Below are 17944 nucleotides of genomic sequence, written 5' to 3'. Positions count from 1 at the left end.
AAACTGCTTTTACAGACCGTGAGCTACAGGCACCTGTTTTCCCTGTCTCCTCTTTGAATTCAAGGCGGTATTTTTGCTGAACATCACAAGGTGGGATATGATTTGCTAACAATACTTGTCCATATTTTATATCAAGCATCTGTTAGTATTTCAGTATCTTACTTCAAAGTATGCAAAACTTAATGCAGGTCAAGTCCCAGACATATTTCAGACACATGGATTAACTGAAGAAAATCATTAAGAGGGTAAATCCCTAAAACATGAGCAAGTATAATGATGTACAAAATGCTTATCTCATTTCAGATTCTACTCATATGCTAGCCTGTAGCTGGATTCCTTTTTTTTTTTTTCGATTTCTGTATCTTCAGAAGGTATATGAAGGCCATTATGTAATCTAGTGTTTTTTATAGCAAACTAAAACTATGCTGAAGAGATTAAATGAAGCTATTTTTAGCCAAACTAATTGTAACAATTTCACTAAGAACATAAGCTGCAGATGTCTCCTAAGGTAAAAAGCAAGACAATGGAAGAGCTAGTAAGATAAAAAGCTACCAACTACAGAAAAATAACAGATCCAAATTACATTAAATTATGCAATTCTGCCCAACACTCCCCCTAGTGGTTTTGACCACAGAGATGAGCATGAAGTCCTATCCACGCAAAATTCTCCAGCCTAATGACAAAATGTCCCGTTAATAGGATTAAGTACCTTCTCATCAGATAAGTAGAACATGGAAAAATCCCTGACACTCCCAGCAATTAGATCAGAACACAGCCCGACCCCTTCCTGACGCAGGGAGCAATTTTGCAGAGGAGGTGTTTCGGTATTAATGGTAAATATGTTGGGTTTTTTTACTTTTCTTTGGTAATGTATTTGTATTTCTTTGCAAATTTAATTGGTCTTTCGCTATAAATGTAAAGGTACAATATGCAAGTAACTGTAACAAGTAAATCCAGGCTATAAATACATCTAGGCTCTTAATTTACATTCGCACTTGCAGCTGATGGCTGCATCTCCAAGAAGGCTATACTGCCTAAGAAGGCGGCATTTAAATACTGTGTTCACTTAATCAAATGATAACTATAAAGTGTAGTTGCATGGTTTTTAAAAAATACACTTTTCTCCTCTAACTGCTCTTGAGATGGAAATAAAGCAAATGGCATTTCCTCCCCTTATTTTGTAGGACTTTCTGTCAACTGCTGATGTGTTTGCTTACAAAACTGATCTAATTGCCAATTGCTTGGCACGCCTATTATTGTGTCTGCTACATTAACTATTATCCTGAAGGACAATGAAAGGAATTGCATGTTTGGAGATGAAGAAGGGAACAACATTCTAGAAATTCCCCTTTTTAAATTTTGCAATAATGTTTAGCATGGATGCATTTATAGAATGAACTAAGAACATAGTGTGAGACCAGTAATTAGTGTGTTTCACAAGGTAGAAAAGGGACAACTGAGCTGCATAAGCTTTTGGTTTTATATATATATCTATGTCCTGATTCTGTTACAACACTGTGCAAACTCAGTGGAATTAATCTAGTTGGTCTGAATAGATGATGAAAAATGAGATCAAGCTTCTTACTTATGTTTTCACTAACAGTAGCATTTAGGTGCATGTTACTGATCTCCGAAACCATAGTTTAAGTAAAAATTAATGGAAACTTTTGTAATACTTAGTAAAAATTACACCTAGGCATTTGAGCATCATGAAGATGCTTACTTTAACTGCACTGACCTGCTTCTTTAACAGAAAGAACATGAAGTCCTCTTGGTTATTTATAATATACGTGCTATGGCTGAATGGTCATCAGTGTGCACCAACAAGGCAGGAAGAAATGAATCTCCAGGAAAACCTGAAAGGTAAATAGCATTTTCTTACCAAAAGTGTGCGAAGCCCCTCGGTACAGGTCTGCAGTCTCCTGGTGCATTTTAACTTCCACACTCACTGGCATCAAGAGGATCCACTTTCACGTGTGGAGCTCAAAAACCATCATATGACTACATGCATACACACACATACAATGAGGAGATAAAAAAAAAACAGGATGAGAAAGTAAAGGGATTAACAGATAAGCATCCCCTTACAAAAAAGTATTTACAGCATTTTTATAGGTGATTTTGTTCCTCATAAATCATTGGAATATAAACTGAACCCAAAATTCAATTCAACAGGTTTTGAATAATTTTGTTTATATAATCTTTGAAAATGTTGATTCTACAATTATATACTTTGTTGGAAAAGATGGTTATTACAAATAATTGAAGTAAAATTACTTAATTTAGAAAAACCCCAGCTATTCTGCCTATACTCACTTTCAAATTTTGTGAATAGGAATCCCAAGAGGATCAGCCATGAAATATTCCTTTGTTTCAGTCTACATTAATAATATTCCTGTAACAAACACAGTTAGGAGAGGGGAAGAAAGGCATAAAGGAAGAAATGACTGACATGTGCTTTTGGCAGTGTCAGAGTGATATATTCTTTACTTGTTTTGTATAGCTCCAGTGATATTTCAAGGTATTTCTGCAAAGGGAATAAATACAGACAAAGGAAAGGCAAGCATGCAGAGCTTCAAGGTGCAATGTGTGGGCCAGCCTGGGCTTTCAACAAAACTCTATGGTCATTACTTCACAGAAAGCCTAGAGATAGTATTTTTATGAATACTGAGCATACCTGCTCAGTTGTAGCAACCTGCTGAGCAACCTGCTCTAGTTGACCCTGCTTTGAGCAGAGGCGTTGAACTCAATGATCTCCAGCTTTCCAGCCTCAACTATTCTGGGGGACAGCTGAATGTATAGCCTGAGTTGCACACAGATGATCACTGGCAAAGGCTCTGGGACGGATTCTTATCTGATGAAATTGTCTTGGCTCTGTTATTCAGCATTCATTATCTCAAGATTTGGCTCCGCAACTGTAGGGAAACAGAGCTGTTTCATTCTCCTTCATCATCAATGCATGACAATTTGTGATAGTGTTAAAATCTGATTAAGTCACTGTATAATTTGGCTTTTTTTTTAGTATTATCTGATGTTGGAGAGAAGTATGTAGATGAAGAAGTAAAGAAAGCTTTGATTGGTATTAAGCAGATGAAAATTATGATGGAAAGAAATGAAGATAAGCACATAAATCTGATGAAAACCTTGAAGAAGAGCAGTGAAGAAAAACAGGTAACAAGTGCATCTGGGGTTTTTGTTTGTATTTTTGTTAAGTTGTGGGTATTTTTAATTACAGACGAGGCAGGTTGTGCACGGATTTAGCATAGTCTCCTGAAAGTAGTACAGCATGCCATTGTGCTTAGGCCAATAAGCAACCCAGAAGGGATCCCTTGGTGTCTCCCTTTTTCTGGGAAAGATGAAAACCACACTGTATGTACACTGAGCAGCATACATCTCTTTATGTAGTCACAGGATTGATAGGAAATCTGCTTCTGTCCCTTTCTTTCCTAGCAGAAGAAAACTCTCATGGCATCTCTAAAGAGGTTCTCACTGCCTGTCTCCTGGAAGCAGGAGCTGGGCCAACAGGCATCCTTTACTAGCCTATCAGGAACCTGGATGTCCATATTTCAGAAGTTAAAACATCAGTTCATATTTACCAGTTTCTTAGGAAAGAGCTTGCCTGGTGGCAGGACTCTGGCAGACTGAGGTTTCAACCCTGAGGGAGGCTTTCAGACTGCGCTGGAATAAAGCACTGAACAAGAGCACCACCTGGCTCACTGGTGCCTCTTCCAAATTGCACGGTTCTTTTGAAAGCTAGAGGTGAAGACTTTCCATCCTTCCTCAGAAATACAGCTTTCTAACTGAGTGGCATACTGTTAATTTTCCCCTGTGGCTGAATGTCTAAGCTATTTCTACAATGAAACTGGAAGTGTGAGCACTAGACAAAATACAGCTGAGTAACCACTAGTTAGCAAGTCACCTTCTCCTAGGCCACCCTGGTTGCAAGGTAAAACATGTTATCTTGAGACCTAAGCTCTCATTTTATTCTGCAATTGGGAGGTAACCAGCAGCAGCCTAGGCATAGTCAAGCTGATGGTGACCATCATGTGGAGATACAGAAGTTCTGCAGTAAAAAGAGACAGCATGCTGTGTGTGGACTCAAACATTACTTTGGTGAGAGAACCCGAGTTTTCTAACATCCAGAAGCCAGAGCTGCTGCAACAGCAGTGTGCTGAATAAAGCATCACACTTACTGCTTATGTCTAGAAATCTCCTGCTTCGCTGAATTCACACAAAGGCAACTGCAAGCAACTGTATAAAGGTGTTCTGTGCAGCATGTCCAGCAGTCCTGCCCTGCATGTCTTCACACACCTCAGGCTACAAGATGGTTCCCAACTTGCTTTGCAAACATCAGGCCTTCAGGAAAATATCAAAGACACAAATGATAACGTGCTGTAGAGAAAATACAGGGGATCATGGGAATTTCAAGTGTCCTAGTGCAATGCCTAGCTCAGAGCCATCTGCTCAGATGATCCTGAGAACTAGAGATTACTGTATATTTAAAAAAGTACAAAGATTCTAACTATTGCTTTAAATTAAGTTGAAGATAATTTCCCTCTTGCCCCAGCATCTGGTAGGTAGTTTAAACTATTTGTATCAGCAAGCCCAAAAGTACCTGATAGCTTTCTAACATCTTTAGGAACACCAGTACACTGCCATGATCTGTGCTGTTTTTAGCTTTTACTGGATGATTTCATTTACGCAGAACTTACACCCACAGCTAGAGTTCATAAAACACTGAATAAATGTATTAGATCAGAAAATAATTAAACATAGGCTATGAAGACCACAGTTACTGTCTCTACCCAGCACATTCTGACAGAAGTTTTCTTTACTGTGAGCTGCTTCCCTATTGAAATGCTGCCAGAAAGGAGTAAGACTGACCAAATAAAAGGTTTCTGTCATACACAGCAACAACTTGGAACATTGTTTGGAAACATAAACTATTAAAATATGTTGTGCCTGAAAAAAAAATAATGATGTGCAACCTACTTCAATAGGAAGTCTTTCTGTCTTTCCATTGCCAAATCTGCTCTAAAAAGCTGCTTCTGATCTGCTTAGCTTTGTGCTCTACCTGATAAACAATGATCCAGTAAATAGAAGCAACATTGTAAAATGTGTCTTGATTCCCTTCAGTGTGGAAGGAGTGCCTCACACTTCCACAAGAGCAGGAAGAAAGCCCCTTACTTGAGTCTTTTGATTAGTATAAGTCCAGAGAAAATGCTATACTTTTACTTATTTCCGCATTAAAGGAAGAATTTATGTATGGTAAAGACCTAGCCTCTTGAAATATCACACCCTTGAAGAACAGAGCAAAGCTACAAAAAAGGGCTGTTTGTGGAACAGATGAATACTGCAAATATTGTATGGAGAAAAAATGATACCAGTTGAGCACATGACCTTGTGAGAGGATGAATGCATCTTTCACAGACAGGTGTGTGTTTTATTTTCAAAACCTAAAAGATCCAGGTAGACTGTAGAGACACATCTGGTTTTGTAGACTGTGCGCTTTGAGAGAACAACATCAGAAAAACCCTATAAGAAAAGTTTTTCAATTTTCAGTTCCCTCCATATGTGACTGCAGCTGAGAAGACAACTTAATGGTTAGGGACTAGCAACAAAAAGAAACCATAATAGTCTAAATGAGTGATCAATGCCAGGATAAGTATTTAGAATATTAATCTGAAAATTGCTCTCAACTGAATGTTTTTTCTTACTTAGCAAGCCTTGCAACTTATGGATGAAGTAAAAGCAAGACTAGAAGAAGAAGAAAGGCAATGTCACATATCCTTGAAAAATTTATGGGATGAATGTGAATCTTGTTTAGAAAGTACCTGCATGAGATACTATACAACTTGCAAACACGGGTTTTCAACATTTAGAAGAAAGGTAGGAAAAGATTTTGTATCTTGGAAATACTCTTGAATTCACCTAATAGTTTTAGAGAGAGCACATTTTATTTTCTCAATACCAGATCTGCCAATTATATCAGGTTACTAAAATTAATTTGATTTGGAGGGTCTGCAAATAACTGTGAAGTTTTATGACAGAGATTATATACAATTATATTCATTGAACACTGAGCCAAAATGTGTTCAGTTGCACCTGGTGTGACTACATGGACACTGATTATTCCCCTGACTCCAACAGAGTTACTCAACATACACAGTGTTGTCTCTCACAGCAGGATTTGCATTAAGATGCTCAATAACTGTGTGTGAAGAATATCACACAGAATATGGTCTATCTGAAAATCAGCAGAATTAAAAGTGTAGATATAGTTAGCAAAATTCCATGGGAAGAAAATCACCTCCTTGTACAACATCATTCTTTCCAATGTTTATTTTATTTTAAATCTACTCTTGAGTAACAAAATAGCTTTAAAATGTTCAACTGATTTTTAATAAAGGAAACTGTCAGCAAAGGAGACTCCTTTAATTCTACAAGAAAGAAAATGTGCTTCCCTGGCTGGCACATTATTATTATTACAAGATTTTTAAAATTGTAATAACATTTTTTATTTGGCCGTATGCTTTAAGTGCAGCTTAACAACCGAAACCGCACAATTACTGCTACTGAAATTTCAGTCAGATTACCTAGCTTTCACATCCCCAGGCACTGCAAAAACACAATAACTTGTGTGTTTCAGAAGTGACCAGCTTTAGAGCAAAGGTGTTTAAACATTTGTGCATATTCTTAAAATTATTCAGGTAAAAATGTGGAAGATATTAAATTTAAGACTATTGGTGATACTTTTGGCTTTTTAGATAACTTTCATGGATACCTCAAATGTATCTCTTGGCCTTTCAAGAGTCTGTGGATATCAGGTTGAAATTCTTGCAGTAGAAGTTATATACTGCACTGTCACTGTCTTTGACCCTCTTGGTTACTTCCTCACTGAGCTATATGGGGTTTTTTAAGCAATCAAAGTAAGAAATGTGTTGTGACCTGAATCATTTTAAAAAAAGAGGACAAGGGTGATAGCTGTGGCTGATGATACACAGGCAGTAGGGGCAATACGGGCTTAGGCTGTTCCTGCAGGGCTGTTTCACAATTCACCTTCCCTCTGAACTGCACTAGTGGTCAGCTCAAGCAGCTGATCGAATCAAAAGAAAAAAACTATATGTATATGCATATGTATATTTATATGCACATGTATATGTGTATCTCTCCCTCTCTCTCTCCATCTCCATCTCCATCTCTATCTCTGTCTCTATCTTCTGTGAGTTTGGCAGGGTGCTTCAAAACCTTTACCATTTTGCTAATGCCATGAAGCGTGGCTCCACACGCCACTGCATCTGCTCAGGCAAAGGTGGTGCGTTAAAGCACAAAGCAGGGAACCAGTGGCTGAGACCCAGGGAGTGGGAACTCTCTAAAGCAGAGTCAACACTTGACCTCTTCCATCATCAAGCCATGGACCCGGAACCACTGTTGCATTGATTTTAATGGGTTTCCATTTGCACAAGGATGTAAGGACTTGGCTGTTGGTGAGAGAGGACAGGGTGTTTACAGATCACAGCGAGAACAATTGCCTTCTGTTCCCTACACTGTGCATAAGTACCACGGAAATGTTTCCAAGATAAAGTCCAAATTGTTTGTTGGAAGAAACCCAAACGCCAATACTAACTTCAAGCCTCCACAGATTAAAGGCCAACTGGCAACACTTTTACTCCAGATCTGATTTAGAGCTAATGATTTAGACTGAACATACTTTCATTCTTTAGAGTCTAGTGTCTTAAATTACTTTGGAGAATATGGTGAGTTTGCAGTTATTAAGAGGGCACTGTTTCTATGGGTATTTGAAAGATAAAAATTGGAACCACTTCCTTGAGCGATGAAAAACTGGTAACTTGTCAGGCAGCTGATCTATCTCCTTCTTATACACAGGTTGAAGATTTTTTGAGGAAAATACCTCCGCTCATTTTTACTTTTCATGAGGATCAAGAAAAAGACATCCAATTTAATGAAAAGCCTGAGAAAGAGGATACCCAGCTAGAAAAAATGGAAGATTTATTTAGGCAATTATTATCAGATATGGGCTCAGTGTTTAACAGAAGTATCATATTTTTCAAGCAGATGCAAAGAGAATTTGACCAGTCTTTTCAAATGTATTTCATGTCTGATCTGGACTTGAATGAGTCCCCCAGCATGACAGCTTTACCTGAGGACATCACCAGAAATAATGGCTCACAGAAAGGCTGGAATATACCTGGTTTCTTACAGACAGTTTTTGATTTCAGTAAGACGGTGTTTGAAGGTGTCAGTGAGGTGATTACTGAAGCATTTGATGAATACAGAGATAGTAGAAGAGATGTGCCAGAACAAGCCAAAGGCAAGTGTTAGAAAATGAAAATCAACTGCACTGTCAATGACATCAGATCCCTTGGGATTGCTAAACTATGGGTAATGATTCAGTTTGCAGTATGTTAGTGTGAGATACTGTGCTGAAGCTCTGGAGGCTTTCTTGGTTAAACAGGCATGGGCAGAGGATAACTTCATCAGTTAAATATAAAGGTACAGATCACCTAGAAATCTCAAAGAAATGTCACAGGGGGACTTACGGGTTCTACATAGCCTGATTTTCACGGCAATTCTCGAAGAATTTGCAGTTCCTCAGAAGTGCTTGAATTCATGATGGATGCAGGTTTTTAAAAGGCTGACTGACAGGTCTGATCTCAGCATTTGTCACGATATGATTTATATCATATCATATTGACATGTCACCAATTCTAAAAAATTAGGGTAGTTCTGTGACATGTCAAGTCATATCCCTGACCTTTCCAAATCATACTAAACTCAGGCAGACAGCTGCAAGCCCTATTCCAGGCTACCGCAGCAATGTGGTGTGCCAATCAAATACAAACCAGCCATCATGTTTTCCAATGACCAGAAAAAAACAGAAAAAGATTGGTTTCAGGTGATAACTCTCAATGGAGGAAGAAAATCATAATCAATTTTTAGAGTACAGAAAAGCCTTATCCTTCATATTTTACTAGCACAAACAGAAAAAGAAGCATCATCCAAATACATGCTGGTGCCTGTCTATAAGGAGATCACAGTAAGCACATGCCATAACTCTGAGTGGCAGGTAAAGTTAAGTGATTCTTCAGTAGCATTTTTAAATTTTTCCTGTATCATGACCCATGTGACCTCAGAAAAAAGCTTTGGTAATGGGCTCTTATCTAGCTGTATGTGATTATGAAACATTTTGACTACTAAGGGTCAAAGAGATGTTACCAGAACTTGCATGTTGTAGAAGTAACATGTAATAATATTAAAAATTGTTTGGCTATTAGTGGGGAATACGCTACTATGCCTTTATAAGGGAATATACCATAGTGGCATGAATTCCTTGGAAGAAAACATCTTCTATGTATCTTCTTTGTATCTTCGCCTGACTTCTACTTTTTAATATTTTATTCCTTTTTTCTTTTTTTTAGTTGTTTGGTTTGTTGTTGGGTTTTTCTTGGGGGGGGGTGGGAGGAGGGTGAGCATGGAAATTATGTCAGTCATTTCAGATTAAGGGCAAGAAATTATATTCTAGCACACACAGTAGGTAACAAATGTACATTTATCAAGACCCTAAGCTTAATGACAGTCTAAAAATACTGTGACTTCATTCTAGATCCTGACAGAAGAGGCATGTTCTCAAAAATTGTGTCAGGGCGCCAGAGACCTCAGTGCAGGGAGCTTCGAGAGAACTCCTCTGGATGCCCACAGTTTCATGAGAGATGTCAGAAATGTCAAGACAATCTTTTGCATGGTAAATAGACATTTTCCAATTATTTTTCTCTTTAATGAATTGATCAGCAGTTTGTAGATTTTTAGGTTGTCATTTTCTACTGCGCTGTTTCCATATTTTTGGAATTAACATTGAGTCACAGAGGTTTTACTGTAACTACGGATACAAACACTCTTCCTCATTCCAAATGATTTCAATTACCTTTCCCCACTGTCTCCACAGAGTGTCAGTATAACTCAGTTGTTAACATACCACTGGCGGTGCAAAAAGTTCTACACTCTCTAACAAAATAACTATATATTTTGTTAGAGTTGCCATCCTGCAGAGAAGCAAGAGGTCAGGCAGTAACCGATCTTGCCTGGGTGCAGAAGTGCTGAACAGAAAATGAGGAGAAGCTCAGACTCCTGACTCTTGCTTCTCCTGCAGTCAACCAGATGTAACATCAAATAGCATTCAGCTCCTCGCAAGGAAGCAAGCACTGAAGATCCTATAATTACTCTTTGCTGAACCGTGTCAGCAAACAAGGCTGATATTAAAGACAAAAAGGGGACTGCTTGTCAGTATATAAGGAGATGGAAAAGCTTTGGCATGCACCTTCCATGGACACCTGGAAAAAACATTTGTACTGCATGACCTAGAACTGCTCTCACGACTCCCGCTGCAGCATAGCACATCTGTATTTCCAGAATTATTTAAGTCTTAAAAGCCACAGAATATGCTTAAACCTGTGTCTTCAGAATATCTCCAGTGTAGCAAATACTAATGATCCAATGACACATTTTGAAAAGAACACTAGACCACTTCCATCTCAGTAAAAGTATGTGTCTACAACTCTGTATCACGAATACCAGTTAGTATCTGTGGTTACTGTACTATCAGCCTGAAGGTGTCCTTTGACATTCTTATTTGACAGGAAATAAATTTTACTTTTCCACAATAATTTTTGTATCGGTTAAATAGGTCCTTTTTAAAAATCTGTATTTTAGTAAAGAAAAAAAACACAGCACACTTCAGTTCTGAATTCATGGCAGATGATACTAGTCACATACTAATATCTAGCTATTGTTAGGTAAATATTAGGCCTTAACACTCAACAGGAATAGTAATATACAAGCTTTCTTATAATAAGCTGTACGATAGAATCATAGACTGGTTCAGGTTCGAAGGCGTCTTTAAAGATCATCTAGTGCAGGGGTCCTCAAACTTTTTAACCAGGGGGCCGGCGCACGGATGCAGTGGCAGGCAGCCATCTGCGGCTGCTTGGTTTCCCCCCCAACCCCTGGGGGGGGTGTTTGTAAATACCGGGGGCCGGATTTAGGACCCTGGGGGGCCGTATCCGGCCCGCAGGCCGTAGTTTGAGGACCCCTGATCTAGTGCAACCCCACCTGCAATGAGCAGGGCCATCTTCAACTTGATCAAGTTGCTCAGAGCCCCATCCAGCCTGACCTTGAATGTTTCCAGATATGGGGCATCTACCACCTCTCTGGGAAACCTCTTCCAGTGTTTCACCACCATAATGCAAAAAATGTCTTCCTTATATTGTCTAAATCTACCCTCTTTTAGTTTAAAACCATTACCCCTTGTCCTATTGCAACAGGCCCTACTGAAGTGCCTGTCCCCCTCCTTCTTATTAGCCCCCTTAAAGTACTGAAAGGCCACAATAAGGTCTCCCTGGAGCCTTCTCTTCCCCAGGCTGAACAATGCCAGCTCTGTCAGAAGACAGAAGCCTGTCTTCATAGGAGAAGTGTTCCAATCCACTGATCATCTTTGTGGCCCTCCTCTGGACCCCCTCCAACAGGTCCCTGTCTTCCTTGTGCTGAGGCCCCAGAGCCAGACGCAGCGCTGCAGCGGGGTCCCACCAGAGCAGGGCAGAGCAGAATCACCTCCCTCGACCCACTGGCCACACTTGTTTCAATGCAGCCCAGCAGAGGTTGGCCTCCTGAGCTGCAAGCGCGTGTTGCTGGCTCATGTCCAGCTTTTTATCCACCAGTGCTCCCAAGTCTTTCTCTGCAGGCCTGCCTTCAAGCCTTTCATCCCCCAGCCTGTACTGAAACTGGGGATTGCCCTGACCTGTGTGCAGAACCTTGCACTTGGCCTTGATGAACCTCACAACGTTCACACAGGCTCACTTCTCAAGTTTGTCCAGGTTCCTCTGGATGGTGTCCTGTCCCTCAGGCATGTCAGCCACACCACTCAGCTTGGTGTCATCTGCGAACTTGCTGAGGGTGCACTCAATCCCACTAAACAGTACTGGTCCCCACACAAACCCCTGAGGGATACCACTTGTCACCAGTCTCCATCTGGACATCGAGCTGTTGACCACTACCCTCAGGATGCAACCATCAAACCAATTCATCATCCAATGAACAGTCCACTGATCATGGAATCATAGAATCATTTAGGTTGGAAAAGACCTTTAGAGATCACCAAGTCCAACTGTTAACCCAACACTGCCAAGTCCACCACTAAACCATGTCCCTAAGTGCCACATCTACAAATCCGTATCTCCCTAATTTAGAGAGAAGGATGTTGTGAGGGACCATGTCAAAGGCCTTACAGAAGTCCAGACAGACGACATCTGTAGCTCTTCCCTTATACACTGAGGTAGTCACTCCATCGCAGAAGGCCACTAGGTTGGTCAGGTGGGACTCGCCCCTGGGGAAGCCACGCTGGCTGTCTCAAATCGCCTCCCTGTCCTCCATGTGCCTTAGCATAGCTTCTAGGAGGATCTGTTCCATGATCTTCCCAGGCACAGAGGTGAGACTGACAGGTCGGTAGTTCCTAGGGCCCTCCTTTCTACCCTTTTTAAAAAGGGGTACAACGTTTTGCTTTTTCCAGTCACTAGAGACTTTGCCTGACTGCCATGACTTCTCAAATATCATGAAGAGTGGCTTGGCAACTACATCAACCAATTCTCTCAGGACTCTGGGATCCATCATCATCATCAGGACTTATGTATATTCGTGTTCCTCAAGTGCTCTCAAACCTGATCTTCTCTTACAGTGCGAAAGACTTTGCTCCCCCAGTCCCTGCCTTGCATCCCACTGCTTGGGATGGATTGACAATGGAATATGAACAATTAAAAAAAAACAAACAACAATGTATAAGGAGATTATGAAGGTGCCATATGTAAAATCTACAATTCCTATTTAGCATAACAGAAAATCTATTGCCATGACATATGATATAAACCTTAAAGTACTTGGTAAATCATTGTAATACAGCAAATGGGATAACTAATCCATTTAGTCATTATGAACCTAAACAAAATCTACCAAAATAGGTTAGCAAGAATTACTCTTTTTAAGTATTATTTAAACACCGACCCAAAACATACCCCCTTGCTAGACTATTTAACAGTTTTCTGTACTTCAGATGGAAAAGAAAAAGTACAAGACATTACATTCCTATAAGCTTCATGGTGGCTGTCTTTTCTAACAGATTGCCCAAATGTTCCCGAACTGCACATAAAGTTTGATGAAGCCTTTAAACTGGTTAATCTCTCAGAGAAGCAGTATGAGCAGATTCTCCAGGTGGTTCAGCGTCATACAGAAGACACTTCCTACTTGTTGAACAAAATGAAAGAAAGATTTGGGTGGGTGTCTGAGTTATCCAATATGACCATCGGACCAGAAAACATTTTCAATATAGTTAAGGTAAGGGTTGTCTGCCGAAGGGAGCTACTGCACAGTGCTGTCTTTGACCTATGCATTGCTCATAGTTATGCTCTTGGGGGTTGTGGATGTTTGTACATGTGTAATGTTTGGTTTTTACAACACAAAGTTCCTACTCATATTGAATTGATGTATGCTTGATAATCCCTTGATGAGCTCAAACCCCAGAGATTAGAAACTATTTTCCTTTAAATCCTTTTAGTCTGACGGATGGCTGACAGGCTAACCTGAATCACTGTCTTATAAGAATAAATTGACACTAGCAGCTTTGACTGGCCTCAGATTACCTTCACAGATAAATTTCACTGTACTGGTCAGTAACACATCCTTATTGGATCCCTGAATATCCAGTTATATGTCTATATCTGTACCTATATATCCCAAAGCTCAAAGGTGGCAAATGTTATGCAGATTATTGCAGTGGAAGCTGCATATCTGTAACAGCATCTGTCAATATTCCAATAAATACATCATGACTAACTGTATCTAACACACAAGAATATATCCAAGGTAAATACAATCCATTTTGCTGGGTGAAGGACAAGTCCCATTCTCCCTTCCAACTCAGAAATCCAATGTACTACTATTACTACATGAACTTTATATGAAACAATTGTGCAGTCCACCAAAAAAAGCACAAAATCAGGAACAAGGGGACAGGTAATATTTAAGGACACTTTCCCAACTGAGTCCAAGCTATCTGCTCTAGAAAAATAAAACTACAGAAGTCAGTCTGGTTTTGAAAAACACACAGGAATGAGTAATTTCAATCACACAAACTTTGTCTTGAAATTAGTGGGACGACTCACATGCAAGTTTTCATTAGCAGAACAGCAGCTCTTTATAGATGTAGTTCCTGGTACAAATATTAAGATGCAGTTCTTTAATATGGTCCTGCAGTGCCGTGTCAGCTCTTCCCACCACCTACAATAAAATTCAGACACCCACTGTCTTTTCAAAAAGAAAGTAATTTCAAGAAAGCATACAAATGTAAAATATTGCTCTGTTTAATTTCCCCCTATTAAAGACAGTAGGCACAGTAGGTAGAAACAAAACTGAAAATATGCACTAGTTTGTAGTGTCTAAAGTACTGATTTGTTCTCTTCTAGGTGGTACCTGGGGATCCCTCTGGTAATAATGAAACTGTGGTAGAGGTGAATATTCTGACTTCACCTACTTTCACCATCAAAGTTCCCTCCAACTTAGATCCAAAGAGTGGTGAATTCATTGAATACATAGCTGGGAAAGCACTGCAACTATATAAGCAGAATTTTTAAGTGGTAAGTTCATTCTTTCTCCTTTCATAGAGAACACAATTCTTCATAAGAGGTGCTTACATTGGAATTAATTTTAGTTGGAACAGGATTCAGTCCTGGTATATACAAGACAGTCTCCTCAGAAACACACATTGACTGAGACAAACAAGCATTATGGAAAACAAAAACAAGTACTCAATGTTCTAGCCTGCAAAACACAGACATGATGATATTAAAATTTTTGCCTTATTAACTGTGAAACCCCGGATCTTTAAGCAGCATCTGGGATGAGGTAATGTGATGATAAATATTACTTCAGAAGAGAACTGCCTTACAACCACAGTCCAGAGCTTTGGCATTGGAAACCACGTCTTTGTGTTCATTCATCACAAATGAACTGGAATTACCATGTTCATTATGGGTTTTATTTTTGGCAGTTTTTCAGAGCATGCTCTGTATCATTTTTGATGATAAAGGAGTGCAAAGTTGGAATCAGCACCAGGACATGAAAGAGCTCTCTTACCATAACATTTTCCTATTAGCAGCACTCTGCTCAGATTGTTAGCAGAGTCTGCAGTTTGCCTCATAGGAATGTGCACAGAAAGATCCTTCACATGGGCTTCTAACCATTTTTGTAGAAAAGGCTCACAAAGGCCTCTCTCTGTGCTTAAGAGATTTCTAGACAGGGAGGGAAGAACCAGGCAGAGAGGCAGGGGAAGACAATGCTTCATACTCTCTAACTCCACGGGGAACCTCCATGAAAGAAGGGTGGTTTCAGGTGTCGTCATGCCACTGTGGGGCTGGCCAGCTGTCCAGGGAAACCCAGGGGGCTCCAGGATGCACAGCTCTGGTGGCCTCTGACTCTCACAGTTGGCTCTCTCAGGGACTGGAGCCACGACACCTGAGACCTACAGGCAAATCACTGTAGTGTCCCCCAGTCTTTCAAGGAGGCACTAGATTTGAACGTGGCTCCTCTTTAGGTCTCGGGTGTGTGATATCCTCATCTCAGCAAATAAAGCATGACCTAAATGCACACAGAAGTCACGAGAGACACGTGAAAATAATTCAGTATTAACAAAGTAGATGAAGAAAAGAAAATTTCAGTATTCTATATTAATTCTGGTTATTCTTTTGAGGTCAGACTCATAATTTTTAAGCAGATGAAAGAAATCACTTCCACCAGAAAAGCTGAGGTGAGCTGCAGAACTTAGAATATAATAAGCCTCACCACAAACTTTGCTTACGTAAATATTAGTGAAATCCTGTGGATATTATATTTAACATACAAAAATATTTTAATATTTATGAACCTATCAAATAAAATGCTCAGCACAGTTTCTCTACAGTTTTTCTTCAAAATTCTCTGTAATTTATAAGCAGTTATTGATGTTGTATACTCTTTCAGATCATGCAAGACTAATCTTCAAGGCCTAATGATGACAATATTAATTTCCTTAGTCTGATTAGGATTTTTAGCCTGAATCTTAGTCTGATTTTCCTGTGCAACATACCTTGTGTAGCCATTTCATACCTGAGAGAAATAAGTGGCACTAATTTCCAAATCACAATACTGTTTTCCATTCAGTTTGCACAACAGATTTAGGGTACATGAAAGTGTGACAGAAGCAAAGATTTAAAATTCTACAAGAAAAGAGAAACATCTATAAGAAGGCAAAAAGAGAAAAAAAAAATTCTGTTTATGTTGCATATTTCTATAGCAGGGCACTGATACATTCCACATACGCTTACTTTTCTAACATCTTTTTCTCAGTCCACAATCAAAACATTAAATCATTTTTTTTTTCTCCTAGAAAGAAGATGTGTGAAATCTTTCTTCGTGAAGTCCAGTATATACTACTTTAAGTGAAATACCCCTAACCTCAATGTTCAGCTAATTGTTAAATGACTATGGTTAAAATAGTTGCATATAAATAAAAATTTGCTTAGTAAATACTGTGACATATGAACTAGCAACTGAAGACTGTAGAAATCTTTTAACTCAAAACCAAATTAAAATCCATCTTAATATTCATTTATTTAAATAAAGTGTTATTTATGTTGCAAATCAGGTTATCTTTGATAACCAGTTATGGCCCTGGTTATGCAAAGATTTAAGGAAATAATCAGCTCTAAGCTTACAAATAATTCCTATTTACATACTTAAATTCAAGCACATTCTTAAGCCTTTTCAAGATTGGTCGCTACAGATGTTACACATTCAGCTTAGTCTGAATCAACCAGATTTCCATATGCATGTAGCATATTATTTTCCAATGAAAATGTTCCATTTATTCTTCCCGTTGCTTTTGATGTTTATCATATACATTAAATGACTTTTCTGAATATGCAGTAATGAGCAGGTCTTCTGCATTTGGCATTTCCTATTTCTAGTTCACCCCTGGATTTAATTTTTTAATTAATTAAAAGGGAAGCCTTTATCAGAAAAGATGTTTGGGTTTTTTCCCCTAGATTATACACATTAGATTTCAATGGCATTTGCAAATTATAATAAGGGTTAAGAACTGATATATTTCTCTGTTAAAAGCAGTGCTCTAGGTGATTTGGTTTCATTTGCCATGCCTAGCATTTCTAAGCATTTTTTGCACACAGTTATATTCACCGTTTCCAACTGTATCTCTGGTAAATAAACTCTACTAATTTCAAAGTGTACAAAACCATTTATATTAGACTATAGAAAAACAACCATACTCTAATTAAACCATACCTTTTCCTTTACTTCCATACATGCAAGTAAGTACACACATTTATAAAAGAAAAAGGCCATTTCATTGTTTTAGTGGGAAAGATACGTTTTCCTGCCTGGTGTAAGGAAAGGTAGCATTTTCTGATCCACAGTCCTCTGTTCCATTCAACCTCTATTATATATGCCTGTATTACAGGCTCCTAATCGTGTGGGATTAGCAGTCTCAACTCCTGTAATCACACCAGCTGTCAGAAAACTGGGCTTTATCTGAGACCTAAGCGACTCTTACAAAATGCTTGACTTCTAAGATCTACTAACAAAGAAATATTCAGAGAAGAGTCAATTTGTTCTGACTAACAGAGTATACCTAGAAAATTTTCAGACACTACATCGGGAGCAGTTGCAATCGGTGTGGAAGACACAGATCAGGATGCAAAACGACACTGAGAAATGGGAGAGATGAGATCAACAAGATGAAACAAGCAAGTGAGGAGTACTACCCTTAGTGAGAAAGCAAACCTGTAAATAAAATAGGAGGCAGGAAGCAACTGACAAGGTAATGCCATAA

General features: G+C 39.0%; 1 protein-coding gene across 1 annotated transcript; it reads left to right on the top strand.

Moving 5' to 3' along the window:
• The first annotated feature begins 733 nt into the window (after window positions 1–733).
• On the top strand, window positions 734–14696 carry CLUL1 (clusterin like 1). The gene is made up of 8 exons (XM_040587391.1): window positions 734–833; window positions 1754–1863; window positions 3023–3171; window positions 5722–5889; window positions 7888–8332; window positions 9626–9763; window positions 13184–13398; window positions 14526–14696. Exons 2-8 carry the CDS (start codon window positions 1761–1763, stop codon window positions 14691–14693), a joined length of 1386 nt encoding a protein of 461 aa, XP_040443325.1. The 5' UTR covers window positions 734–833; window positions 1754–1760; the 3' UTR covers window positions 14694–14696.
• The last annotated feature ends 3248 nt before the right edge of the window (window positions 14697–17944 follow it).

This window comes from Falco naumanni, chromosome 3, assembly GCF_017639655.2.
Source record: "Falco naumanni isolate bFalNau1 chromosome 3, bFalNau1.pat, whole genome shotgun sequence".
Lineage (NCBI taxonomy): Eukaryota > Metazoa > Chordata > Aves > Falconiformes > Falconidae > Falco > Falco naumanni.
The sequence above is the reverse complement of the archived record's forward strand: the minus strand, read 5'-3'. Positions and strand labels throughout refer to the sequence as shown.

What these genes read in the sequence shown, in the direction of transcription:
- CLUL1 (XM_040587391.1), top strand. Translation starts at nt 1,761, where the DNA reads ATGAAGTCCTCTTGGTTATTTATAATATACGTGCTATGGCTGAATGGT. An exon ending in AGAGCAGTGAAGAAAAACAG is followed by an intron (nt 3,172 to 5,721) that starts GTAACAAGTGCA and finishes TTTCTTACTTAG; the next exon opens with CAAGCCTTGCAACTTATGGA. An exon ending in TGTGCCAGAACAAGCCAAAG is followed by an intron (nt 8,333 to 9,625) that starts GCAAGTGTTAGA and finishes ACTTCATTCTAG; the next exon opens with ATCCTGACAGAAGAGGCATG.